The sequence below is a fragment of the Pholis gunnellus genome, assembly GCF_910591455.1.
Source record: "Pholis gunnellus genome assembly, chromosome: 13".
NCBI classification, from domain to species: Eukaryota; Metazoa; Chordata; class Actinopteri; order Perciformes; family Pholidae; genus Pholis; species Pholis gunnellus.
In genome coordinates, this window is record NC_136540.1 from 8,125 (window position 1) to 34,604 (window position 26,480).

A 26,480-nucleotide genomic window follows, 5' to 3' on the forward strand; every position below is an offset into this window, starting at 1 on the left:
TCTATGCTCCAAATAGAAGAACACTTTAAGATCTTTTAGATTAATGCTCCCCTTGTGCCCGTGCCCCCCGTGACCTTCACCAGGAGGTCACGACCCCACCCTTACCTAACCCTAACCCTGGAAGCTATGATTCAATCGGCTGGCTGTCAGCTGGTTACAGCTGGGGCTATTACTTCCGTGTCCTGCATGAACTTATGCTAGCTTCATTTTTTTAAAGGAATTCTGAGACCTATTAAAAAAAATCTCCCAGTGTGCCCCTCTGGGCATTCATCAAGAATACCTCGCTTTCAAACTATCCTAAACCCCCCCTAACCCAAAGAGAGACAGGTAGAGAGAGAGAGACACATGTTCACCACTCAGAGAGAGAGAGAGAGAGAGAGAGAGAGAGAGAGAGAGAGGATAGCTGCAGCCTCGTCTGTCAATCACCTCCTAAAAATAGAAACCTGCAGTCTGATACGTCCTCTCTCTCTTTCTCCTGCAGTCGGTGTCGATTGCCCCAATATTGGGGCTGCGTTGATATGAGTTTGAACTGAAACCACCAGGATCCCACAGCCCATTCCGGGACCAGAACTTCCTCCAAACCAGCTTTTACAGATTAAAAAAACGGAAGAATTCTTGGTAAATTTGACTGTTAATGAAAACTGTGAAAAATACCTTTAAAGTGTCATATAAATCACTGAAACAATCACAGATCTAGAAAGTAGACTGGACCTGGTCCTGGACTCTGACCACCAACCTCAGCTTTAACCAGGACCTCTATAAGAAGTCTGAACCTGGTTCTTGTTGGACCTGATCCTGGTCCAGAAAAGACTGTTTGTGTCAGAGAAAGTCAATCTCAAGAGGTAAGATCGAGTTTAAACTGATCTGATCATTACCGTTATTGGTTGAATTATTTGTTGATACATTTTTATTATTTATTATTTATGAAATAGGGGAATAAAGGAGATGTTTTCACACTTTTAAAATAATTTTCTGATGCCTTTAGTCACAGCTGTGAAACAAAACTTGACAGAAAAATAAATTAAAAAGATTTTAGTTCAGAGGATTGACGTCTGGTTTGTAAGAATATCCAATCATATCAATGCACACATTATGACTTCTCTCCTGACAGTGGCCGTGGATTTCATACCTGGGCTTTCAGTGCTGTTCTACACTTCTAATAACCTCATTATGACGTCACAGCTACGGGTTATTATTTGTTTCGTGTAAAAGCCGCATATTCACATAACACTGCAACATTTGACAAATGAAATAAAAATGTGCAGATACATGAATACGAGCATGACGGGACGCTGCGTCATTAACGGACAACAGAGTCCAAATCAATGTAACACGATGACAAACTCACAAGAGCAGTCGCACATATTCATATGACAACAAAGCAACAAATCAATCCAGCAGACCTGCAGCGGATCCACGCATTCCACCACACGAGCACGAGCCATTCAAATATTCATGAAAACACCACGATAGACAAATGAACAGTAGAGGTAAACAAACGAACTTCACTTACCAAATGCTGTCTATCCTCCTTTCTATGTTGACAAAGAGTTTAATCCCAGTACATCAGTTCCAGTAAGAAGTCCTTCTCCATTCATCGACGCCAGTCGAGCCTCCACAGTTGTATTTCGCCGGTCGGCTGTCCGTCTTCCGCCGCCGTTCGGTGGTCGTCTTCGACCGCCGCTCGGTTGTCTTCCGCCGCCGGTCGGCTGTCTGTCTTTCGCTGCCGTTCGGTGGTCGTCTTCGACCGCCGTTCGGTCGTCGTCTTCGGCCGTGGACCGGTGAAGGGCGGGCCGCGGTTGTTTCTCTGCGAACGTGGTCGTTGAGTTGTAGATCCACTCGAGTCTCCTAAAGTACCGACGCTCAGTTAAAATGAAACACATTCACAGCCATAACATGTGCAACGCTTCTCTGACGCTGCATACAAATCCTTTTCCTGGCTGGTCAGGGCTGCTAGCTGTGGGGTCGTTTCTTACTGTCCAGTTTGTTCAGAAATGTCCTTCTTGAGAAAAGCGTTCCCAGTAACTCCGCCACTAAATCCTTTTCTCCTCCTTCCGCCATTTCATATTAAAAAACAAAGCTAGGTAAAATGTCTTTCATATATTTCCACTTGAACTCTGTCTGCTACAACCAAAGCTCTGCTAGCAAGCATTATGTTTCACGGGCACATAGTCACTGACCAATCACAGCACACTCTGCACCTTGCGCAGAGAGACATCTGGACTCTGAGCTGCAGTAATGCTGACGTAGCTGTAGGCCTGCAAACCGCTCTGGTGCGTCCATGAATATCAAACTAAAGATCTGATTGGTTGAAGACTATGTCAATCAACAACATCGTCCCCATTCAACTTAACCTGCACATGGATTCACTGGTGAGTCTGCAGGCCTGGGGCCTCTCTTCTACCTAGAGACACAGAGGTGAACTCTGATTGGATCAAAGCTCTACTTAAAACAAGCTGCACTGAAGCGGAGCAGCTGAGGAGCACAGTAGCTGTGCAATGAGAACATAAGATAATGGGAACAATATTATATATATTATATATAAATTATATAAATTATGATACATGTAGTGTATTTAAGAAACATTATTAAATTATAAAATAGCTCTAACTTTGTGATTCTGTTTAGGCCAGCAGAGAAGGCTTTGCAGGCCCTGACGGCCCACCACTGTCTCCTGATGTATTTTATTATTGTTGGTTTAACATTAACATTTTGTAATTAAGGGTTCGGTACAGTGTGTTAGATGTAGTTTATAACCCCGATCATGTGTTTAATCATGACGATCATGTGTGAATCATGACATTAATCATGTGTTTAATCATGTGTTTAAATAATCATATTGATACTAACCATGTTAAAGGAGAAATCTGTCATGTTTCACAGACAAACCGCTGGAATTGAACAAATTAAGTCTTTAGACTAAACTATAAACTATGAGCACCAGACTGGGCGAAGGACGAAGAAGAGGAAGAGGAGGGAGGGACTTCTTTCTCAGCACTCACCGCTGCCCTGAAGTTGAACTGCTGCCTCATCACGACTCTAAGACACAGATCCCTCCACCATGCTCACTAGTTCCTGTAAAGAGTTCTGAGTTCACCTGTACAGGTGAGTCTGAGGCAAAGTATCTGGACGACTCGTCCACTTGTTGCTCCGATGAAGATGATGAAGAGAGGAGCATCAGTGACTGGTCGGAGGAGGACCTCTCCTTCCACTTCTCTCCCTCCGTCATCCTTCCATCGGAGGAGGAGTCAGATCCAGAGAGCGGCTTCGAGTGTATAGATGTTACCACGGAAACGCAGGTAAGATTCATCGTCATCAAATAACTGATGGACAGACTGACCCACTAACTAACTAACTGATTAACAGACTGACTAGTTGACCAACTGACGAGTTAACTAACTAACTGACGGACAGACCCACTAACTAAATAACTAACTGAAGAATTAACAAGCTCACTAACTAACCAACGAGTTAACCAACTGACAGACTGAGTAACTGACACCATGGTGACCCTTTGATCATGTTCTTCAGGCGGTGAAGATGGTCCCAAAACGACTTATTCAACTGAAGAAGAAGAAAAACGCAGAGAACGTCATCGACCAAAAGACTGAAAAGCTGCAGGTATGACTTCCATCTTTTCAACTGTCTGAACCTGTCCTACCTGTCTGCCTGTTTACCCGTCTGTCTGTCTGGTGACCTGTACTACCTGTTTACCTGTCTACCTGTCTACCTGTCCAGGTGATATTGAAGGATGAACCTGCTCACTACCCTGACCTGTTGCTACGGCAGCACAGTATGCCCGCCTCCTTCCACACACACTCGACAACCAGCAGTGATGTTGACGGCAACAGGTTCTACAAGGGTAGTCAAGGTAACAACACCTGTCCACAGTCTCACCTGTAGTCAGGTGTTCACAGCTGGAATGTTAAAGGTACAATTGAATACTTTTATTGTGAAGAGACTTAATGTTAAAAGGTACGATTGAAGACTTTTATTGTGAAGAGACTTAACAGATCCTGCTGCTCTCCAACACCTTGTTCAGGTAAAGGTTGTTGTTGTTGTAGATATATAAACTATCTGTCCTCGGTCTGAGCTTTTGATCAGGTCTCAAGTATAAAAAAAACAGAGTTTGTCTTGTTTGTTGTTTTTAGCACCAAGGCTGCTGAAGTCCTTCTCTTTGGACGAAACTAAAACAAAGATGGCGTCCTGCATCATTAAGGATGTTCTGTCTAAGAAGATGCAGGTGGAGCAGAACACCTGTCAAAGCTTTCATCTTCAGAAGAAACCTGCACGGTTACCTGGCCTTCCTCAGCCTGCAGACCAGCAGAGGGTGAGGGAGGGGGAGCGAGGGGAGACCAGCTGTCTAGGGGGTGAGACAGGTAGAAGTGTCTTTAAAGCCCCAGTCCATGTGGTGAGAGACATGAGGAGTTTAGTTAAAAACACCTACAGCCTCTCGTTCTCCACAACAACACCTGAGAACAAGCCAACAAGCTTCAAGGTGATTGGTCAGATTGACAGCCCCCCCCCCACCTACCAGCAGGCTGTGGGGATCAGAAGACGTCCAGCTAACAGAGGACACCTCGCAAAGGTCACTGCATCTCTCAGCCAATCAGAGGAGAGGCAACACAGCGACAGATTCAGTCGTCCAATCACAGAGCAAAGACGAGGCAGCGGGCCAATAGTAAGCAGGAGAAAGGTGGATGATGTCACCTGTCCCACAAACCCACCTAACAGCAGAGACCTGTCACAGTTTAGCCAATCAGAGAGAGGCAGAGGTGTAAGTCACCAGGCCGGGACCCCCCCTCCCTTCATCCAGCCTCCACTCTTTGCCCAGCAACAGACCATGCTGGGTGTGTCCTCTCAGTCTGCTCCCCGCTCCTCCAAACAGATCCTCCATTCATGTTTCTACCCCTCCACCCTGCACCCTTACCTGGAGAAGGTCACGAACAGCCCTCTGAGCAACATCCAGAGCAAAATCCAGCTGAGCAACATCCACACCCAGCCACCCCAACCTGTTCTCACTCACTTGCTGAGGAGGTCTGAGATCTGGTCGTCTGGAAACACCTCCGACCACCTGGACCAGCAGAGCAAAGGTAACACGCTGACACCTGCAACACAGAAGCAACATAAGCAACAGACCCCTCAACAGCAACTTCAGCAACAACACTTTCTATGTCGTGTTCAGGGTTTGTTACCTGCACAGGTGGGATGTGATTTCCTTGTTGACATCCCACCTGGGGCCGTCCTCAGTGGCACCGCCCCCTGTCACATGATGTTGGAACCTAAAAGTGGGCGGTACGTCTATGTGGACACGCCCCCTCCACCTCCGAGGAAGATGCTGCTAGATCCAGAAACCGGTCAGTACATCCAGGTGTTCCTACCTGCAGCCAGATCCTTCCCCCACACGGTCATGATACCTGTGCTCTATGCTAAGCCCGCCCCCGTGATGGTAAGCTCCACCCCCCCCATCCTGTCAGTGATGCAGTTTCAGCCAACAGTTGCTGTGTCCTCAATGTACACCACCGCCTACTACCCTACTACCTACTACTGCACCCCCCATCCGTTAACTTCACACCTACACCACACCTGAGATCTTGTTTAATGAATCTGGAAACAGAATTACTCTCCATCATGTTGTTCTGACAGAAACATTTAAAAACACTGGTTTATGAAACAAAAAGAAAACATCTTAAATCATAGACACATTATATTAAACGTATTTCCTTACCACAGTAAAGCTAAACCTCATTCCTGTTTTAAGCGTCTTTCAACTGATTTATCACTGTTATTCTCCCTTCACCTACAAAATGACATACAAATGAATAATCAATGTTTTATTTATTTTATTGACATCGTCTCTATAACTCAAGGTTTGAAGAGTATTCACAAACAAACAGAATTATCTTTAAACACATTAAAAAGATGAGCCGCTGTCAGTCACGTAGATAATAAATGTTTGTTTTGTCTCTTTTTGCACATTTTTACTGAGTCTCTTCTCACACTTTAATATTCACAATCATTATAAAAATACTATTTTAGATATCATGAATAAAAATTATTGCAAACTAAGAACTTGTTTCATCACAGTTTCCTGAGTGGTGTCAATATTTTAAGGTAACTATGGTAACTAGAGGCTGCAGATTTCATGTTGTATTGAATTGAAGTACAAATAATAAAATATTACAATAAATCAGCTGCTGAGACGCTGAGCTCTCCTCCCACCAGAGCTCTCTAGAGGACCGGTCTCTGCTGGAGGATCTGGGTCTGTCCATGGTGGACCGGTCTCTGCTGGAGTCTGAGCTGAAGGAGGTTCTGGTGAACCTGCATGAGTTCATCTGGTTTCACCAGAATCCGACCCGGTGGCTCCGATGACGAGCATTAATAGCATCTATAGAAATAGACCATCTTCTCTCTGATGGTCTCTTTGCTGATGGAGGTCATATAGAGCAGTGTTATTCAACCTTTTCTGAGCCGCGGCACACTTTTTACATTAAAAAGATCCCGCGGCACACCAACACCCAAAAACGTTAGAAAATGACACCTTTTAGCATAACACAGCATCTATGCCATGGTGTCAAACTCAAACTCAGAGAGGGACAAAACTAAAAATTGGGACTACGTTGAGGGCCAAATAATCACCATTTAAACAGGATAGAAGGGATATTGGACAAAGTGCAAAAAGAATACATGTTTAGGTAGCTTCATTATTTTATGCATACGTACCAGAGCCAGATGTTTGGCATCTTCTCTTGGCTGCAGTTCATTAATATCTGGGGTTCGGTTCTGTGGAAACCCTCAGTGTGGAGTGAAGCTGTGCATCAGTGAGACTCCTGTGTGGGTTTTTGTTCATCTTCATCACAGAGAAAAGCTGCTCACACAGGTATGTGCTTCCAAACGTGCAGAGTGTTTGGGGGGCTGCATGTTTCATCACGTTACGTTTTTTCCTCCTAAATCGCGATAATGACGAACGTTAACAGTCCACAGAGTTCCGCATGCAGTGGACGTTAACTTAACCAGCAAGTCTGAACGGTAACGGAACATAACGGAACTTAAACTGTAACGGAGGGAAAGACGCTGTAGACGTCTCAACGCTGATTGGCCGAGACTCCACACGTCACATCAAAGATGTTTTATTGTGAAGATCACGAAATTACCTTTTTGCAGGTATGAATAAAGTTTTTGAAATAAAAAAAATTCTGCATTTCCCCCCGCGCCCCACCTGCAATACCGCTGCGCCCCACTAGAGGGGCGCGCCCCACAGTTTGAGAACCACTGCTCTAAGGTGTGACCTTTCCTCTACCTCACTGTCCATCCACACACATGAACTGTGGATGGTCGACTGTGGCTAAGTGGCTACCAGGGCTGTCCTTCAATCAGAGGATCGGCGGTTCGATCCCCGGCTCTGCTAGTCGCATGTCGATGTGTCCTTGAGCAAGACACTTGACCCCAAAATTGCTCCTGCTGTGCCTACGGTGTAGAAATGTGATAGAATCTGAATTGTAAGTCTCTTTGGATAAAAGCATCTGCTAAAAGACTAATGTAATGAATTTTAGTTTCTTTACGGCACCTCGGGCAGTAAAAGGTGTTCTGTGAATAAAAGTGAAGAAATAGCTTCCATCATCAAAAATAAGCTCACTTCCTGCTCATAATCTTTGTCTCTGATATTTGACGTCTCGTTGAGTTTATCACCACCTACTGGCCCAACGTGTGTGGAGGAGTTACCGCTTCAGCAAAGTGGGCTCGAGCCCAAAGCCCTCAGACTCAAGATTTATTACCTTTCTATGCAAATTATTGTTTTTAAAAATATTGGTGTAAATGTGATTTTGAAAATGTAGTAGGCTATCATTATGAAATCGTTTTCATATTTTGAGAATTAGCCAACTAAATCCCATAATGTTGTAGACTTGATCAATGACTTTTCTTCAAAGGAGGCCAGAAGAAAGGTCGTACTTCTCAAAGTGCTTTTATACTTTTTATACTCGTTTTTTAAAAGATCGTAGTTATCGTCTGCCTCAAGGTTTTTATATCCACAAGATGATTTGTACGTTCAATGTTTTTTGTTTTCAAAGAAGCAGATATTTTCTAAAACATTTATTAATCTTTTGTTTTGATATTCAAAAAGGAGAGTTTCATGTTTATCTAAACGTTAGACGAGCTCCAACTGCGAGGATCACTGTCGCACTTTAATAAAATCTTGTAATCTGAATTTAAGAGTCTGTGATTAAAGTCTGAATCACGTGAAGTGAAGACAAACTCAGCAGATTAATAAATCACTAGTTCACAAATCTGATCAACTGAAGATTTACGTCAATAACAGACTAAAATAGTTCAGTCACGTCACAGGTTTGATTCCCACTCAAACTGTGGTACCCGGCAGGTCGATGTCAGGAGCTTCCTCCTCCTCTCCTCTTTCTTGCACCTCCTCCTCCTCCTCCTCCTCCTCCTCCTCCTCAGGCAGCTGCAGGGGGTCAGAAGCCTGGAAACCTCTGAAGGAGGGGCTGATGGGAAAGCGTCTGAGCCATCGAGTCCGTCTGACCAGACTCATCCCCAAAGGAAGATCATACGAGGAGGAAGAGGAGGAAGAGGAAGAGGAAGAGGACCTCCACTCAACTAAACCTCGCTCCTGCTTGGAACCTGGGGACAAACAAAGAACACCCACCAACGACAAACGTAAAGAAAGTGAGTCATTGCAGATTTTAATGTTACATATAATGGTGAGTATCTAGTCTCTGATGTTCAGACCGACATCAGTCTCATATCTGTGTTATATAGCTTAGCATAAAGGATCTAACGTTTTATTTGGTTTGTTAAATAAACTACAGAAAGTGTCCTGTGTGTGTTGTATAAGTGTCAGTGTAGGTTACCTGGTATTGTGTTGTCGAGACAAAAAGCCAGAAAACCTCCAACAAACATCTCAGTGGACAGAAGAACCGTCAGGATCTGATCCAGCTCTGCAAGACCTGAGCACAGAAAACTGATCTGTAGGATTCACATCGACACAAATTTATAAAATACATCCCGTTGTATTTTGTTAAAACTCGATGATTGAAATTCAGATCAAAATGCTTCAACAATGACACACAAGAAAGTGGTGTGTGTGTGTGTGGGGGGGGGGGGGGGGGGGGGGGTTAGGGAAGGGACACCTATTCATTTTAATCTTCTTATTTTTCATGCTAATCTGTGATTGACCAAAAGACATGAAATTAAGCTTGTTACCAATCATTGACATTGGGTTGGTCCAATGACGATTTCCAAATGTCTTCTTCAATTCTCTACCACTGACAAACTGAACATCATACAGTTGCAGAATAGAAAGAAATGATACCGTGGAAATTGTGAACCACGTTGAGATAAAAACAATTATTTTATTAAGGCCTTTAAAACAGAGTCCAGCCCTGAAGGACGGTGACGGACTGCTGCACGGGCACCAGATTACTGACACATGAAGCACACAAGGTTCATTCCTATCAAGAGCCTGCACTGATTGTTTTTAAGAAATCCTGTAGGTCATCAGTTTACTGCTTAACTTGTCAGTGAACATAAGAAAGTAGAGAAAAGTAGCCAACTGGTGTTTCAATAATAATTGTAGTTGCATAGCCCGTTTTAAGCTTCGGCACAAAGTGCTTTCAGATTCAAAGATTTACAGAATGAAGATTGAAAAAAATCTAAAATCCTTGTAAAGCCCCTATTGCCAATGCAAATAAGATAAATAAAATAAATTAACATGACACTGTGGGTTGGGTTTCCTTCTGTCTTCAATACTTTGAGTCACCAGCCCCCACTGATGTACAGGTGGGAAACATAGAAAACTTCTAGGATTACAACTTTATCCAGAGAAACAACATGATGTTGAACTGGTCAAAGAGACATGAAACCATTCTGATACGTCTGTCTTTAATAGCAGCAGTAGCCCTATATTAGACTCATTGCCATATTGCGTTCCCTAGCCCTAAAATCTAAATTAACCATCACAACTAAAAGCCAGACCCCAACCCCAACCCTAACCTAAACCTCATTGTAGCCTGAAACTTAAAACCAAGTCTGAACCCTCAAACAGGCCTTTGAATGTCTGAACAAAAGTGAGGGCCAGCAAAAATGTCCTGCATCTGAAGGTCCAACACTGAAATTGGTCCACACAAAGATAGTTGTTGGAGTAGACACACACACACACACACCTGTGTTAATGGAGTCGGGGTGTTTGTTCAAGTACGTTGGCAGAGTCAGACCAAAGAACATCGAGAATCCCAGAACAAAAAGATTTCTTGACGAGTTCAAATCCACAAACTGCAGGTTAGAGAGACCGACGGCTGTGATCACACCTGAGAAACATCAACACACCTGAATTATTATTACCTCACAAACACACCTGAATTATTATGACCCCAGAATGTAACAGGTGTAGTAAGGACCCAGGAGCAGTACGACAAACACCAGGGATACTTTGAATCAAAGCTTTATTTTCTTCGGCACACACAACAGGTAGAATATTCGGGTTAGGGTTACCCGTGGCAGAGCTGTGACACAGAAACACACCTGAAAAGGTATTTGTTAACTTGTGTTACCCGTGAGTGTGACTCACCAAAAAGAGTGCAGAACATTCCTCCAAGGATCGGATCTGGCAGGGACGCGAACAGAGCCGTGAACTTCCCAACTGACCCCAATATTAACATGATACCAGCTCCGTACTGCACCACACGCCTGCTGCCAACCTGTAATCAGGGTCAGTGATTCAAACATCCACCCCATGAACTGAAGAGAACACTTGCTGTCTGCAGATGTCAGGTATGAGTCTAGGTGACTTGTGATTTGTGAATCATATTTGTATTTTTCAGTTACACTAGATTCATTTAGCAGATGCAAAAACTTGAGTATGTCTCACAAAAAACAACCAAAGGTGTTTAACTTTTAGCCGGGAGTTTGGTTTTACTTGGAGGCAAGAAGGAGCGGTTCTCTCACTGCCCTGTAGACCAGAACCAACAAGGAGCCACGGTCTGAGCAGACGTCTGGAACTAGTGGTCGACACCCTGACTACCAGTTACAAAGGTACAGCTACAGAGGTCTGGGGACTAGTTGCATAGGTCTGAGGACTAGTTGCAGAGGTCTGAGGACTAGTTGCAGAGATCAAAGGACTAGTTGCAGAGGTCTGAGGACTAGTTGCAGAGATCAAAGGACTAGTTGCAAGAGGTCATGGGATCCTGATCCTTTATGATCAGGGACATCAGAAAATTACCAACCAGTCTGTACTCAATCACTTCTCGTCCAGAACCAGTACATTTCTACCAAACAAACAAACTTCACAGGTGGGTGTGGCCTCAGTTACCTTGGTGATGCCCAGAACGCCTATATTTGGGCTGGAGGAGGTGGAGCCGTTTCCTGTCCCTAAAAGTCCAGCAATAATGCAGCAAACGCCTTCAGTGAAGATTCCCCTGAAACAAACAAAAACAATCAACCACCTGTGGGAGCGAAGACTTCCAGGTAAGACAACATTACTTCCTGTTTACCTGTTAATGGCGTGGACTGGAGGGGGTGCGGCTCCAGACAGACGAGCACAGGCGTAATAATCCCCAATCGATTCCACGATCCCCGCCATGATGGCACTCAGCATCCCCAACACCCCGGCAACCGTTACCACTGGCAACCCCCACTGGCCTATCACAGACCAGAGACAAGAAGTCGGTTTATTCTGATCTATGTTCATCGTCTGTGATGTCACAGAAGGTTGAACTAGCTTTGACCACTTTCTCATTGACGACTGTCCAAGTTTAAGATCCTCGTGTTTAACGGATGTTAAAATGTGGGACCGAAAATACGAGGATTAAAACAACTTTGATAAGAAACAGTTGATCTTGTGATGTCAAATGAAACAAAAAAAGTTCATTTTCAGACCAGATGTTCTGGCCAACTGTGAGCTGTGATTGGCTGATGTTAATGACAGGTGTGAAGCCTGTGATTGGCCGATTTCAGCTTTCTTACAGGGGTAGGGTACTCTGAACCAGGGTGATGAAGCCATGATGTCACCACGGGCGTCTGTCCGGGCCTTGTGTCCGTAGGTATCAGGGTTGCTTGGCAACAGATTGGTGAGCGTGAGAATGTAACAAACGAGCCAAACCAACATGATGGCGAGGATGATCTGAGAGAGACATCAGAGTCAGAAAGTTAAAGAGAACCAACATCTGAGGGACTGACATGATCTGACACTTTCTTTCTCATTTACAGGAAACATTTTGAAGATCTGGACTCTGGTGGAGGTCAGTCCTTGCTTCCTGCTGTAAACAGGAACAGGAAGTGAAGTGTCTCTCAGGTACTGAGCAAACAGCACGATGAGCAAAATACACCTGCAGAGACACAGAGAGAGGCAGTTAGAGAGCGAGAGGAACTCTCAATGGAGGACAAGTAGAGGGCCTCCAGCAGCCTGTTTTTAACCCCCTAACCCAGATCACGAGAGGTCCTCAGAGATGTGATTTCCCTTAAATCCGAAGGTTCAACCCTCTCCTCAGTCCCTGTAGATGTGTAGTGGGACAGGCTCCGCTCAGTGCTTCCACAATTCAATAAGGTATTTTGTTTTTGTGGTGTTCAGCCGACTTGTCTCCTCCTGAGATCAGTCGAACCATAAAGGTGTCGTCCCCAACTTTGATGATGGTGTTGGTCGGACGGGTTTGAGGGCAGTCACAGGTGGATAGAGGGCTGGGGTTAGACAGACAGGTGGACAGACCAGTATAAAGGCTGGACAGACAGTTTGCAGACCAGTATGTCTGGAACGATTGTAGCGAATAATGAGCTCTCTATGAAGAACATTCTTCTCAATAATAGAAGAGCTACGGGGACAAATTCCATCCACTGATTGACTTTGAAAGCAAACTGATGGGAATCAAAGGTGGGACAGACAGGTGTCTCACAGTGCTGACAGGCCCCAGTGAGACCCAGCTCTGTCTCCAGCTGTGGTGAAGACAGACAGGCCGATCAATGAGACAGTTGGAGTGATGGTGAGTGGGCCGATGTACTCCAGCAGCAAACCTGGCAACCCGCACAGACCAATCACAAGCTCGACAGCACTGGACACGATGATGGCCCCCTGGATCTGAAAAACAGAAATAACTACAGATGAACAAACAAAAGAAGTCTTCACACCCACAGAAAGCAGCTGTGCTCTGAAGAACTACAGCTGGACACTTTAAGTTGAATATTTAAAATACTAATCTGTCTGCTGGCAGCCGGAGAATCCTGACCCTGAGATACTATGAGGGTACTAGGACCTCAGACTGGGAGGTAAACTGTCCCAGCGCTCACTCGGGGTCCCAGTCTAATGAAAGCAAGAGAACCAATCCAGAGGTCTCCCTTACTGACCCTCGAATGCACCTTCATATTCTGTTCATGAGTACATGTTGGACTTCCTGCTGAGAACACAGTGTGACAGTGTGAAACCCTGATAGTCGGAGCTACGCCTCAAGTCCGGTTCAGGAGTTCCTCAGTGTTCCTTCCTCGTGCAGGTCTAAGATAAGACCCAACTTTCCCATCATAAGGATGGTTTGACCTCTTAGAAGCCGACTGACAGTCCTTCTCCATGACCTCCCTGAACTCCTCCCACAGAGCTTTTGCTTCAGTAACCACCAAAGCTACAGTCCATCTGACTTCCTGATACCGGTCTGCTGCTTCAAGGGTCACCTGGACCAGTCAAACCCACTGCAGAAATACTCATCATGTACCTCTCTGATGCGTGGCTGCCAGATGTGTGAGGTGTTGAGTGGAAGACTCCAGTTCCCATAAATCTCCTCTGCAGAGGAAAGAAACAAATCCCTTTATTATCATCATGTTACTGTTGTTTCCTCACAATATGTCAGTATTTCAATCATCCGAACAGAGAGACGGTCTCACCCTCGCTGGGACACCGCCAACGGTCAAGAGCGAGGATCGCTTGGGCAGGAATCAAGAAAGCAAATGCACTCGCCTGAAAGAGAGGAAGCCTACACCCCCCCCACACACACACACACGTCAGACTCAGCAGACTCACCCACACTCACCCACCCACACTCACCCTCACTCACCCACACTCGCCCACCCTCACTCACCCACTCTCGCCCACACACACTCACCCACACTCACCCACCCACACTCACCCTCACTCACCCACACTCGCCCACCCACACTCACCCACTCTCGCCCACACACACTCACCCACACTCACCCACCCACACTCACCCTCACTCACCCACACTCGCCCACCCTCACTCACCCACTCTCGCCCACCCACACTCACACACACTGACCCACACTCACCCACCCACACTCACCCACACTCGCCCACACACACTCACCCTCACTCACCCACACTCACCCACCCACACTCACACACACTCGCCCACACACACTCACCCACACTCGCCCACCCACACTCGCCCACACTCGCCCACACTCACCCACACACACTCACCCACACTCACCCACACTCACCCACCCACACTCACCCTCACTCACCCACACTCGCCCACACACACTCACCCACTCTCGCCCACCCACACTCACCCTCACTCACCCACACTCGCCCACACACACTCACCCACTCTCGCCCACCCACACTCACCCTCACTCACCCCCCCCCCCCCCACACACACACACACGTCAGACTCAGCAGACTCACCCACCCTCACCCACACTCGCCCACACACACCCACACTCACCCACACTCGCCCACACACACTCACCCTCACTCACCCACACTCACCCACACTCGCCCACCCACACTCACCCACACTCGCCCACCCACACTCACCCACACTCACCCTCACTCACCCTCACTCACCCACACTCACCCACACTCGCACTCACCCACACACACTCACCCACACTCACTCACCCACCCACACTCACCCACACTCGCCCACACTCGCACTCGCCCACCCACACTCACCCTCACTCACCCTCACTCACTCACCCACACACACTCACCCACACTCACCCACACTCACCCACCCTCACTCACCCTCACTCACTCACCCACACACACTCACCCTCACTCACCCACACTCGCCCACCCTCACTCACCCACTCTCGCCCACCCACACTCACACACACTGACCCACACTCACCCACCCACACTCACCCACACTCGCCCACACACACTCACCCTCACTCACCCACACTCACCCACTCTCGCCCACCCACACTCACCCACACTCACCCACACTCGCCCACACACACTCACCCACACTCGCCCACCCACACTCACCCACACTCGCCCACACTCACCCACACACACTCACCCACACTCACCCACACTCACCCACACTCACCCACCCACACTCACCCTCACTCACCCACACTCGCCCACACACACTCACCCACTCTCGCCCACCCACACTCACCCTCACTCACCCACACACACTCACCCACTCTCGCCCACCCACACTCACCCACACACACTCACCCACACTCGCCCACACTCACCCACACACACTCACCCACACTCACCCACACTCACCCACACTCACCCACCCACACTCACCCTCACTCACCCACACTCGCCCACACACACTCACCCACTCTCGCCCACCCACACTCACCCTCACTCACCCACACACACTCACCCACTCTCGCCCACCCACACTCACCCTCACTCACCCACACACACTCACCCACTCTCACCCACACACACTCACCCACACTCGCCCACCCACACTCACCCTCACTCACCCCCCCCCCCCCACACACACACACACGTCAGACTCAGCAGACTCACCCACACTCACCCACCCTCACCCACACTCGCCCACACACACCCACACTCACCCTCACTCGCCCACCCACACTCACCCACACTCACCCACACTCGCCCACCCACACTCACCCACACTCACCCTCACTCACCCTCACTCACCCACACTCACCCACACTCGCACTCACCCACACACACTCACCCACACTCACCCACACTCACTCACCCACCCACACTCACCCACACTCGCACTCGCCCACCCACACTCACCCTCACTCACCCTCACTCACTCACCCACACACACTCACCCACACTCACCCACACTCACTCACCCACACTCGCCCACGCTCGCCCTCACTCGCCCACACTCACTCACCCACACTCACTCGCCCACACTCACTCGCCCACACTCACTCGCCCACACTCACCCACACTCGCCCACCCACACTCACCCACACTCACCCACACACACTCACCCACACACACTCACCCACACTCACCCTCACTCACTCACCCACACTCACCCTCACTCACTCACCCTCACTCACTCACCCTCACTCACCCACACACACTCACCCACACTCACCCACACTCGCCCACCCACACTCACCCACACTCACCCTCACTCACCCACACTCACCCACACTCACCCTCACTCACTCACCCACACTCACCTGACTCCTACGGTGGTCTGGATCAGAGTTGTGATACCAACTGTGGTGAAAATGGTTCCGACGAGCTGACTGATGGTGTTCTGGTCTCGACCGACACACATGGCCTCTGCCAGAAGAAACGGCACCGCTACAGTGCCGCTGAAACATGTCAGATAATGCTGAGGACAGAGAAGGAAAGGTGACATCAGCATCAAACCTCCTTCAAGTCTCGCTGGCTTGTCTCTGAGCTTTGCTTCTGGTGCTTCTGGTTAAACTGTCAAAAACACGTTTTCTTTTTAACTGTGCAGCAAAGCTCCGGCTGCAGTGTCCTGATCTGAAACAAAATGTCCAAATGAACCTCATCTCGTCTCCGTCCGTAGTGTCCCATCACAACAAAGCATTACATCTATTGTAGGAGCACTTTCATCTGTTCTGTAGAGATGCTGTGTTTTTTATTTAATTAATACATTTCAGGGAATTAGCCGATGAAGAAAACAGAATCAGTTTATTAGTTTGTGTAAACGTGCTTACTGCACATTACTGGTGTAATAAAGTGATTTAGTCCAACAATGTCCATCATCCTCAGCCCTCACTTTATTCTGGAAACCAAAGGGATAAAGTTCATAACAAACTAACCACAACAAAGTGTTGGAATCACTCAGTGGAGTCTGCTGGATGAGAAGAACCTCAAAATAAAACCACACCACTGTTATTAAAAAGGAGTCAAAATATCTAACCTGTGGATGAAGAAACTCACAGATGCCAATCAGAAATATTTGTACTGGACACAAGGGGCTAAAATGAAGTTTTGCCAGATCTTAAACCTTGGTAAATATATTAACTCGGACTAATCCAAATCTAAACCCAAGTCTAAACCCAGTATAATCCCGACCTAACTGAATCAGACCAATGTAAACCCGTCTGAACCCAATCTAAAACCTGTTGTCCCAGTATATTCACAATGTTACCTGTAGTCCAAGTAGAATACACAGGTACCAGGGTGGGACGTCTTCGATGGTGTAAATCATGTCTGACCTTGCCCCCTGCGCTCCTATTGGCTGTTTATTGTTTCCTTCACCTTCCATTGGCAGGTCAACCCTGTCTGCTGTGTGGCTCCGCACCTTTGCTAGGTTATCATGACTCTGATTGGACAAACAGACGGATAGACACACCTGTTAATGCGGGAAATAATACATTTATAGAACACAAGCACAAGTTACAAAGTGCAGAATAGAGGTGTAACAATACAAAGGAGCCACGGTTTGGTTCCTACCTCGGTTCATGAGCCACGCTTTGGTTCCTACCTCGGTTCATGACCCACGCTTTGGTTCCTACCTCGGTTCATGACCCACGCTTTGGTTCCTACCTCGGTTTAGTTCATGAGCCACGCTTTGGTTCCTACCTCGGTTTAGTTCATGAGCCACGCTTTGGTTCCTACCTCGGTTTATGACCCACGCTTTGGTTCCTACCTCGGTTCATGAGCCACGCTTTGGTTCCTACCTCGGTTCATGACCCACGCTTTGGTTCCTACCTCGGTTCATGAGCCACGCTTTGGTTCCTACCTCGGTTCATGACCCACGCTTTGGTTCCTACCTCGGTTCATGACCCACGCTTTGGTTCCTACCTCGGTTTAGTTCATGAGCCACGCTTTGGTTCCTACCTCGGTTTAGTTCATGAGCCACGCTTTGGTTCCTACCTCGGTTTATGACCCACGCTTTGGTTCCTACCTCGGTTCATGAGCCACGCTTTGGTTCCTACCTCGGTTTAGTTCATGAGCCACGCTTTGGTTCCTACCTCGGTTTAGTTCATGAGCCACGCTTTGGTTCCTACCTCGGTTTATGACCCACGCTTTGGTTCCTACCTCGGTTTATGAGCCACGCTTTGGTTCCTACCTCGGTTTAGTTCATGAGCCACGCTTTGGTTCCTACCTCGGTTTATGACCCACGCTTTGGTTCCTACCTCGGTTTATGACCCACGCTTTGGTTCCTACCTCGGTTCATGAGCCACGGTTTGGTTCCTACTTCGGTTTAGTTCATGAGCCACGCTTTGGTTCCTACCTCGGTTTATGACCCACGCTTTGGTTCCTACCTCGGTTTATGACCCACGCTTTGGTTCCTACCTCGGTTCATGAGCCACGCTTTGGTTCCTACCTCGGTTTAGTTCATGAGCCACGGTTTGGTTCCTACCTCACGATCAATAAGTTACTAATCAGTACTTAATCATTACCTTATTCATCACAACACGATCAATAACCAACCAATCAGAATAAGAGACGAACATGGTTTAATGATGACGTCATAATGGACAGAAGTTAACACTAGAATAGAGTCACTGCTCTCATAAACCGAAAGTCATTTGTTTAAAAATGTATCTTTACAAAGAAAAGTCTCTTAATCATGAACTCAAAACTAAACTAAAATCAGATTCTGAACTTCATTCATTTAAAGTTTATTTAGAGTTTAAATGAACTCCTTAAACAGTCAAATCTAGAACTTCCAGAAGGTACACACACACACACCCACAAAGACACACACTTTCATGTACTGTTCTGACTCATTATTCTCAGTAAATCATTGTTTTAAAACTTCATTACATTACATTTAAATATTCTTCATGCCTTCATTAAAACACATTTACCCAAAATTCAGTTTGACACAATTTGCATGTTCGTAAACAGAATTTAAATAAAGCTTTATGAGTTTGAACAAAGTGAGTGAAACTTTTAATCTAATGAACAAAATCACCTGTTCATGACCAACAATGATTGGCAGCAGACAGTTAGAGACAATAATAAATCAATAACCAATAATCAGTTTACCTTTGAGGCGTCTTCCATCTCAGCCGATCGACCACCCAACAACAAAGAGAGAGCGAGACAGGTAGACGAGAGAGAGACAAGTGGACCGAGAACTTCAGGTGAAAGTCCACCAACATTAACTACAATCATTAACCTGCTCAGGTGACTTACTCTCTCCATCAGTGATTATTGGTTATTGATTATCACTCAGGTCCAAACTTCTCTTGTTATCACAGTCACTTCCTGTTCACTGAAGAAATGAACACCAGTAGAGTCTCATTAACTAATCAATCAGCTGATATCAGATTCACCTGGAGCCTCCTCACACACACACACACACACACACACACACACACACACAAATGACTCTACTTCTCTCTTGATTTATTACCTCAGTAAACATTGTAAACATGAGTTTATGGTCTCAATCTCTAGTTTCAAGTCTTCTTCAATACAGCATGATGTTCATTTAGTAAATGATGGTCCATTTAGAGTCACACAGACCATAAAGCAGGGGATGATTTAGGGGCGGGGCTACACAGTGATTGACAGGTCGACACCACAACGTTGTTCATGTTTTCATCTTTAATCCTTTCAAAGTTTTTTCACTTCATCAAAGTTATTTGTAACATTTTGGTCCAATTTAGCACTCTGATGTCACTCTTAGCTCCGCCCTCTGATGTCACTCTTAGCTCCGCCCTCTGGTGTCACTCTTAGCTCCGCCCTCTGATGTCACTCTTAGCTCCGCCCTCTGCCTTCAAAACCTCCACAAAACAACGGGTGACGTCACACTTTATGCTAAGCTAGGCTAACACGATGTCGCACTCTTCTGTTTGTAAAACTAAGCTGTGACTCCGCCCTGATTGATCGACTCGTTGATTAATGATCTGATTGCTGATTGGACGACACAAAATAAAACGTGATGACGTTGATCTACACTTAGTATCCATGGAAACACTCTATATATAAAAATAAATATTCTTTACTTAAATTAATATTGATTAATTATTTATGTCCAAGTGATTGATCATCAGCCTTTCAGTCAATCACAGCGCAGGATTCTCAGCATCAGTAGCTCTTCAGAGTCGTCCTGCAGAGAGAGAGAGAGAAAGGTGTCACTGGTGATGTCATCAGAGAGAGAGACAGGTGTCACTGGTGATGTCATCAGAGAGAGAGACAGGTGTCACTGGTGATGTCATCAGAGAGAGAGACAGGTGTCACTGGTGATGTCATCAGAGAGAGAGACAGGTGTCACTGGTGATGTCATCAGAGAGAGAGAGGTGTCACTGGTGATGTCATCAGAGAGAGAGACAGGTGTCACTGGTGATGTCATCAGAGAGACAGACAGGTGTCACTGGTGATGTCATCAGAGAGAGAGAGGTGTCACTGGTGATGTCATCAGAGAGAGAGAGAGACAGGTGTCACTGGTGATGTCATCAGAGAGAGAGAGACAGGTGTCACTGGTGATGTCATCAGAGAGACAGACAGGTGTCACTGGTGATGTCATCAGAGAGAGAGACAGGTGTCACTGGTGATGTCATCAGAGAGACAGACAGGTGTCACTGGTGATGTCATCAGAGAGACAGACAGGTGTCACTGGTGATGTCATCAGAGAGAGAGACAGGTGTCACTGGTGATGTCATCAGAGAGAGAGAGACAGGTGTCACTGGTGATGTCATCAGAGAGACAGACAGGTGTCACTGGTGATGTCATCAGAGAGACAGACAGGTGTCACTGGTGATGTCATCAGAGAGAGAGACAGGTGTCACTGGTGATGTCATCAGAGAGACAGACAGGTGTCACTGGTGATGTCATCAGAGAGAGACAGGTGTCACTGGTGATGTCATCAGAGAGAGAGACAGGTGTCACTGGTGATGTCATCAGAGAGACAGACAGGTGTCACTGGTGATGTCATCAGAGAGACAGACAGGTGTCACTGGTGATGTCATCAGAGAGAGAGACAGGTGTCACTGGTGATGTCATCAGAGAGACAGACAGGTGTCACTGGTGATGTCATCAGAGAGAGACAGGTGTCACTGGTGATGTCATCAGAGAGAGAGACAGGTGTCACTGGTGATGTCATCAGAGAGAGACAGGTGTCACTGGTGATGTCATCAGAGAGAGAGACAGGTGTCACTGGTGATGTCATCAGAGAGACAGGTGTATGATGCTTTTTCCCTTTAACGCTGTTGTGTTGATGTTTTGAGATTCAGCTCAAAGATAATCAGGATCTCAGGTTTTAGTACCTCATCATACATAGATTTCAGTATTTATCCAGTACCTGGTTATATATTTCACTATTTATCCAGTAATTATCCAGTACCCGACTGTATATTTTCCCGCTCTGGTTATCAGATGCATTGTGTAAATGTCTGATTTAGTCTCCACTGAATTTAATGAACGGTTTCTATTGAAAATAGAATAAAAACCTGTTGCAGATGTTGAGTAAAAACATCTGGAGACCCGTTTACCAAACATCTGTTTGCAGGTGAGAGGCACCGCTGTGACTCCTACCATAAAACCACCACAGAAGAAGAATGAGAGTTCAAATGACGACGATTCAAAGAGAAGTTTGACAGTTTTTTTAATAGATTTAAAACATCAGAAAAAAACAAAAACATACAGAAGTTGATTCGATGGATTCTATTGTTTATGATTCTATTGTTTGTTTCCCAAAAGTTTCTCCTTCAGGATCTCTGATCTGCAAACAGACGGTAAAAAGAGTCTGACAGCCGGAAGAGAGGGAAAATCCACCTTCATCATCATCATCATTGTCGTGAGAGCAGAGCAGCCGTCCTTCCTGTCCAACAGTCTGTGTGTGTGTGTGTGTGTGTGTGTGTGTGTGTGTTTGTGTGTGTGTCCTAATGTCTGATGTTGATAAACTGAGTCCAGAGTCTCAAACAGATCGAGTCTGATCCAACATGAACATGTCACATGATCCCATACAGGACCAGGGAGACCTGATGTCCTGGACTATGATGGTCTGGCCCTGTTTGACCTCTGTTTGACCCCTGTTTGACCTCTGGCCTCAGTTCAAACAACACTTTGTGTTTCACAGTTTTCATCTTTGTGAACTGAGGAATGTTTTCAGTCTTAGCAGAACCCGGAGAACCCACTAGAACCATCACGCCTCATTTAGTGTTTGTAGCTGACAGCCAATCAGAGGGCTGGATCTGACATTAACCATAATGCACCAGGATAGTGTCTCTGATGACATCACTGTGACATCATCAGGTGAAGATGCGTTCACACTAGCGTTCAAACGACGTCGTGTGAACAGAGCCTGAAACTGAGGACCTCTGTGAAGACAGGGGGAGGTGACCAGAGACAAGCCCCGCCCACTGAACACTGACAGGTAAATGAGAAGCCCCGCCCCCTCCTATCAGAACAGGAAACGGAAACACTAGTCAGTCTCTGACAGACAATCTCCTCCCAGAAGGGCGGGGCTTGTGTTTAGGGGGCGGGGCATTAGCAGCTGATGCTACGTCTCAAACTGGGTGAGCAGCGCCCGGACTTCAGGCGTGAGTTGTTTGGCGGCGCTGGCGGCCTCGGCGATGGCGCGGCGGTACGGCCCCTTCCTCTTCCTGTCGAAGCGAGACTGGAAGCTCTCGAGGAAAGGAGACAAGTGGGTGAGAGGCAGGAAGGAGGTGGTGGGCGACCCGAACCAGGAGACACGAGCCTCCTGCCTCACCGACAGACCCGTGTCTCCTCGCCGAGACACCGTGATGCCGAGGACGCGAGCCGGCCACCACGGGAAACCGTAGATCTTCGCCCAGACGATGTCGCCGACGCAAACGGTCCGACCGTCAGGGAGCGAACATTTAGAGACTAACTTAGAGAAGACGGACGAAGACGAGGAGGACGAGGAGGACGAAGAGGAGGTGGAGGACTTCCTACGCCTCTTCAATTCACCTTCCTCCTCTTCCTCCTCCTCACCGCCGGCTCGGGGGGGAGGGGTAGTGGGAGAGGAGGAGGGGGGGTCTCCAGGAGGAGGGAGGTCAAAAGTCTCTGTGGAGCTGCACTCTGAGTGGGAGGAGTCCAAGGAGGAGGAGGAGCTGGATGAGCAGGGGGGAGGAGCCTCTACTCCCTGCTCAGGGAGGGGGCGGACCTCCAAACTGGTGGAGGGGGGTGTTGGAGGACATGCTGTGGTTGAGGGAGGGGGCGGAGCTTGTGACGGGTCTTGGGGCGGAGCTTGTGACGGGTCTTGGGGCGGAGCTTGTGACGGGTCTTGGGGCGGAGCTTGTGACGGGTCTTGGAGCGGAGCTTGTGACGGGTCTTGGGGCGGAGCTTGTGACGGGTCTTGGGGCGGAGCTTGTGACGGGTCTTGGGGCGGAGCTTGTGACGGGTCTTGGGGCAGAGCTTGTGACGGGTCTTGGGGCAGGTCTTGTGGTGGTTCTGGGTTGGGTGTGGGGGCGGGGCTTGAAGCAAGTTTGGGAGGCGATGAGCGAGCGCTCTGTTTGGACGAAGACTCCTGGCTGTCGTCGGTACGATACCTTTGGGGTTTGAGGCGCATCCTGGGTGGAAGCGCCACGTGGGAGCTCGAGCTGACGGCGGCGCCACCGAGATGCTGTAGGCGGCGAGTGAAGTGCACCTTCTGGTTGTGGTTCTGCAGGGCGGCTGCTCTGGTTACCGCCTTGGTGCGGTCCTGGTCCTGGGTCTGATCCTGGTTCTGATTCTGATCTTTGGCTCGGCGAGGCGGCGGCGGCTGTGAACTCCTCGCGAGTTTCTTGAGAACCTGCCGAGCTTCGGAGGAGTCGATGGCCGAACCTTTGGCCAGAACCTTCTTGGGGTTCAGCTTCAGACACATGCGGCTGGATGATGGTGAGGATGAAGATGAAGCCACGCCCCTCAGGACACGGCGAGAGGAAGTTGAAGATGAAGATGACACACGTATTCCTGATGATGAGCGTCTGTCTGCAGGACGTCCTCCCTTGTCGTCACTTCTCAACCGTTTGACCTCAGAGGAGATCGGTCCCTCGGCCGGTCGCCGTCGCCGTGACGCCTCCTCGCTCCTCAGATCCGCCGGGCCCCGTCGGGACTCCCTGTGCCCCCCCGACGCCACCACACCTTTGCACTTGTCGCAGAGCACCTGGCGGGGGCGGAGCTTGATGGCGTTCATGATGGAGGTTGGCTCCTCGCAGCGATAACGCCGCTTTGGCCGTTTGATCTTGCGTGGCAGCGGCTGAGGTAAGGCCTGGTTGTAGGTGTCCCTGATGAACAGCGGAGGTGGGTACGCCGCCCCGTCCTGGAACAGGGGCGGCGGTTTGGAGGTCCAGGGCTGAGGTTGGGGAGGGGGCGGAGTCACGGAGATCTCTTCCTGTTTGGTGGACGGGTCGACGACGGTAGCTGGCGGTGACTGCACAGACATCGGAGGTCGACTCTGGTTGTCCCGTCTGGGGAATACCGTGATGGGGATCCCGTACGGTCCGAACCTGAAACCACGAAGGATGAGAACCTTAGAGACTCAATGACACCGAGATCTTACAGCTGTGGAGCCGTCGAAATACAACAAACAAACAAACATCCAAATACAACATCAAAACACAAGAAACAAGTCATCAGTTGAGAGGTGATTCAAATATTCGTGGCTAGAAACAGGAGTTTCTACTGAGCCGCCATGTTGGCTCTTTGTTTTCCCTCCATGTCACCGCTCAGGTCACATGACTGAAAGCTATGAATACTGGGAGATGGTCTGAAACCACAACAGGATTCTAATGACGACTGTACAGTTTGTCCATCTCTCTGAGGTCACGCTTCTATTTTAAAACATATTTTCTACGTTACACTGAGCGTTCACACTCGGTCGGAGCTTTAGAGCCCAGAGGACGTTTAAAAACGCTCCCGAGAGTTCGGGTTAGTTTGAGGCGACCCTGCCAAGCACCACCTTTCCAAAAGAAAACAAACATGTTTATCGATCTACCAGGTTCGTCCAACATGGACGACTGATTACAGGTGTTGACCTTGTAGCCTTTAATAGCAGCTGTTTATACTCCTGACACAGGAAGCAGCTATGAGGACGACGTTTCTTATCAATGCTTATTTACTATTGTGAAGTTCACAAGGAAAAGACCTGGTTTATCACTAATGTCCTCAGTTTCAGCTCGAGCATAATAATATATTCATATATTCATAGCATTCAATATTAATAATATTAAGAACAGCGCGTGAGGATCTCAGACAGCATCTACAATTAATTGTATCTATATATTTATATACATCTTGCTAAATCTGTTTTATGAATATTTTGGGGTGCTTAATTCTATTTCATTCTAATTATTTGTATTGACATTTAATCTGGCGATGATTTTTTTTAACATGTCAATAAAGAGATATATATATATATATATATATATATATATATATATATATATATAGATGCATAGATGCATACACACGTATGTTAATAAAGTTTTACCTTTTTGAAACATCCATCAGAACTCCGGAGAAAACCTTCTCCCCCAGCCGGAAAGACACCACCAGCGCGTCATCGATGACGTGATCCAGGGAGACCCGGACTTCAGACCCGGGACTGAGGTCCTGGGCACCGAGACCGGGGTCAGGACCGGGACCAGGTCTAGAGGAGTCCTTCTCGGTGGGTTTCTCCTGCTTCACGGTGTCCGTCATCAGGTCCGCTGAGTTTGTACCAGGGTCTGTCTCCGGGTCCAACATGGCGTCTTCCGGTTGGACCAGAGCCCTGTAATCTCGGTCCGTAGTCACATTGGTGCTCGGTTCCGATGGTTCCGCCAGAGACAAACCAGCCTCTGTGACGGGCGGGGGATCCGGGAATGAGTGCAGAAAGACGGCAGAAGGCTGCAGGATGCTCCGGTAAACCTCTGGATCTCCTGGTACTCCGGTACTGAACCGGTCCACGGTGAGGTTACCGGTGTGTTCATCGTTACCTCCGGTCTCAGAGGACTCCATCTCCGGCCTGACATGGCGGTGCTCCTCCACACCATCATTCTCCACCCGGACCAGCTGCACGACCGGACCGGTCTCCCGTAACCCGTCGGTCTCCAGCGGGTCTCCTGTTAGTCCCGGCCCAACCGGACCCTGTTCTACCGAACACTCTTCGTCCGTCGCCGCGGTTATTGTTGTTATCAGAACCGCAGCAGCTGCTGGCTCTGCAGCCACGGCCGCCATTTTGTTCCGCTGTGCCTCGCCCCGCCCCCGACAACGATGCCGCCTGCGCAGGCGCACATCCCGTTGGCTGGAAGTTCTGTCACTCACATGAAACGAGAAAGAGCGTCGTCTCTGATTGGACGATGAGTCAGAGTACGTGATGCGTCATGGTTACGTCAGGAGGCGTCATTCTTTAACAGAA

General features: G+C 47.8%; 3 protein-coding genes across 6 annotated transcripts; 1 reads left to right on the forward strand and 2 right to left on the reverse strand.

Moving 5' to 3' along the window:
* Window positions 1–544: 544 nt before the first annotated feature.
* Window positions 545–5,711, forward strand: LOC306704925 (uncharacterized protein). Of its 2 annotated transcripts, none has more exons than XM_079171534.1 (6): window positions 545–842; window positions 2,864–3,299; window positions 3,532–3,621; window positions 3,739–3,871; window positions 4,152–5,093; window positions 5,186–5,711. In XM_079171534.1, exons 2-6 carry the CDS (start codon window positions 2,934–2,936, stop codon window positions 5,212–5,214), a joined length of 1,560 nt encoding a protein of 519 aa, XP_079027660.1. In that variant the 5' UTR covers window positions 545–842; window positions 2,864–2,933; the 3' UTR covers window positions 5,215–5,711. The 2 variants fall into 2 exon arrangements, with proteins under 2 accessions (XP_079027660.1, XP_079027659.1); XM_079171533.1 differs by having other exon boundaries at window positions 2,884–3,299.
* A 115-nt stretch (window positions 5,712–5,826) lies between these two features.
* slc23a1 (solute carrier family 23 member 1) lies at window positions 5,827–19,211 on the reverse strand. 3 transcript variants are annotated; one of them, XR_013767324.1, is made up of 15 exons: window positions 19,181–19,211; window positions 17,331–17,504; window positions 16,384–16,541; window positions 13,873–13,961; window positions 13,704–13,771; window positions 12,897–13,078; window positions 12,215–12,335; window positions 11,974–12,130; window positions 11,502–11,649; window positions 11,321–11,426; window positions 10,580–10,709; window positions 10,176–10,319; window positions 8,865–8,960; window positions 6,724–8,634; window positions 5,827–6,427 (listed from the first exon to the last, which is right to left on the reverse strand). XR_013767324.1 is itself a non-coding variant. In XM_079171532.1 (14 exons), exons 1-14 carry the CDS (start codon window positions 19,196–19,198, stop codon window positions 8,357–8,359), a joined length of 1,860 nt encoding a protein of 619 aa, XP_079027658.1. In that variant the 5' UTR covers window positions 19,199–19,211; the 3' UTR covers window positions 5,827–8,356. The 3 variants fall into 3 exon arrangements, 2 of the variants coding, with proteins under 2 accessions (XP_079027658.1, XP_079027657.1); XM_079171532.1 differs by having other exon boundaries at window positions 5,827–8,634; window positions 12,906–13,078; XM_079171531.1 differs by having other exon boundaries at window positions 5,827–8,634.
* Window positions 19,212–21,732: 2,521 nt separating this feature from the next.
* On the reverse strand, window positions 21,733–26,303 carry pwwp2a (PWWP domain containing 2A). Its single transcript, XM_079170978.1, has 2 exons — window positions 25,575–26,303; window positions 21,733–24,591 (listed from the first exon to the last, which is right to left on the reverse strand). Exons 1-2 carry the CDS (start codon window positions 26,297–26,299, stop codon window positions 22,641–22,643), a joined length of 2,676 nt encoding a protein of 891 aa, XP_079027104.1. The 5' UTR covers window positions 26,300–26,303; the 3' UTR covers window positions 21,733–22,640.
* Window positions 26,304–26,480: the final 177 nt, after the last annotated feature.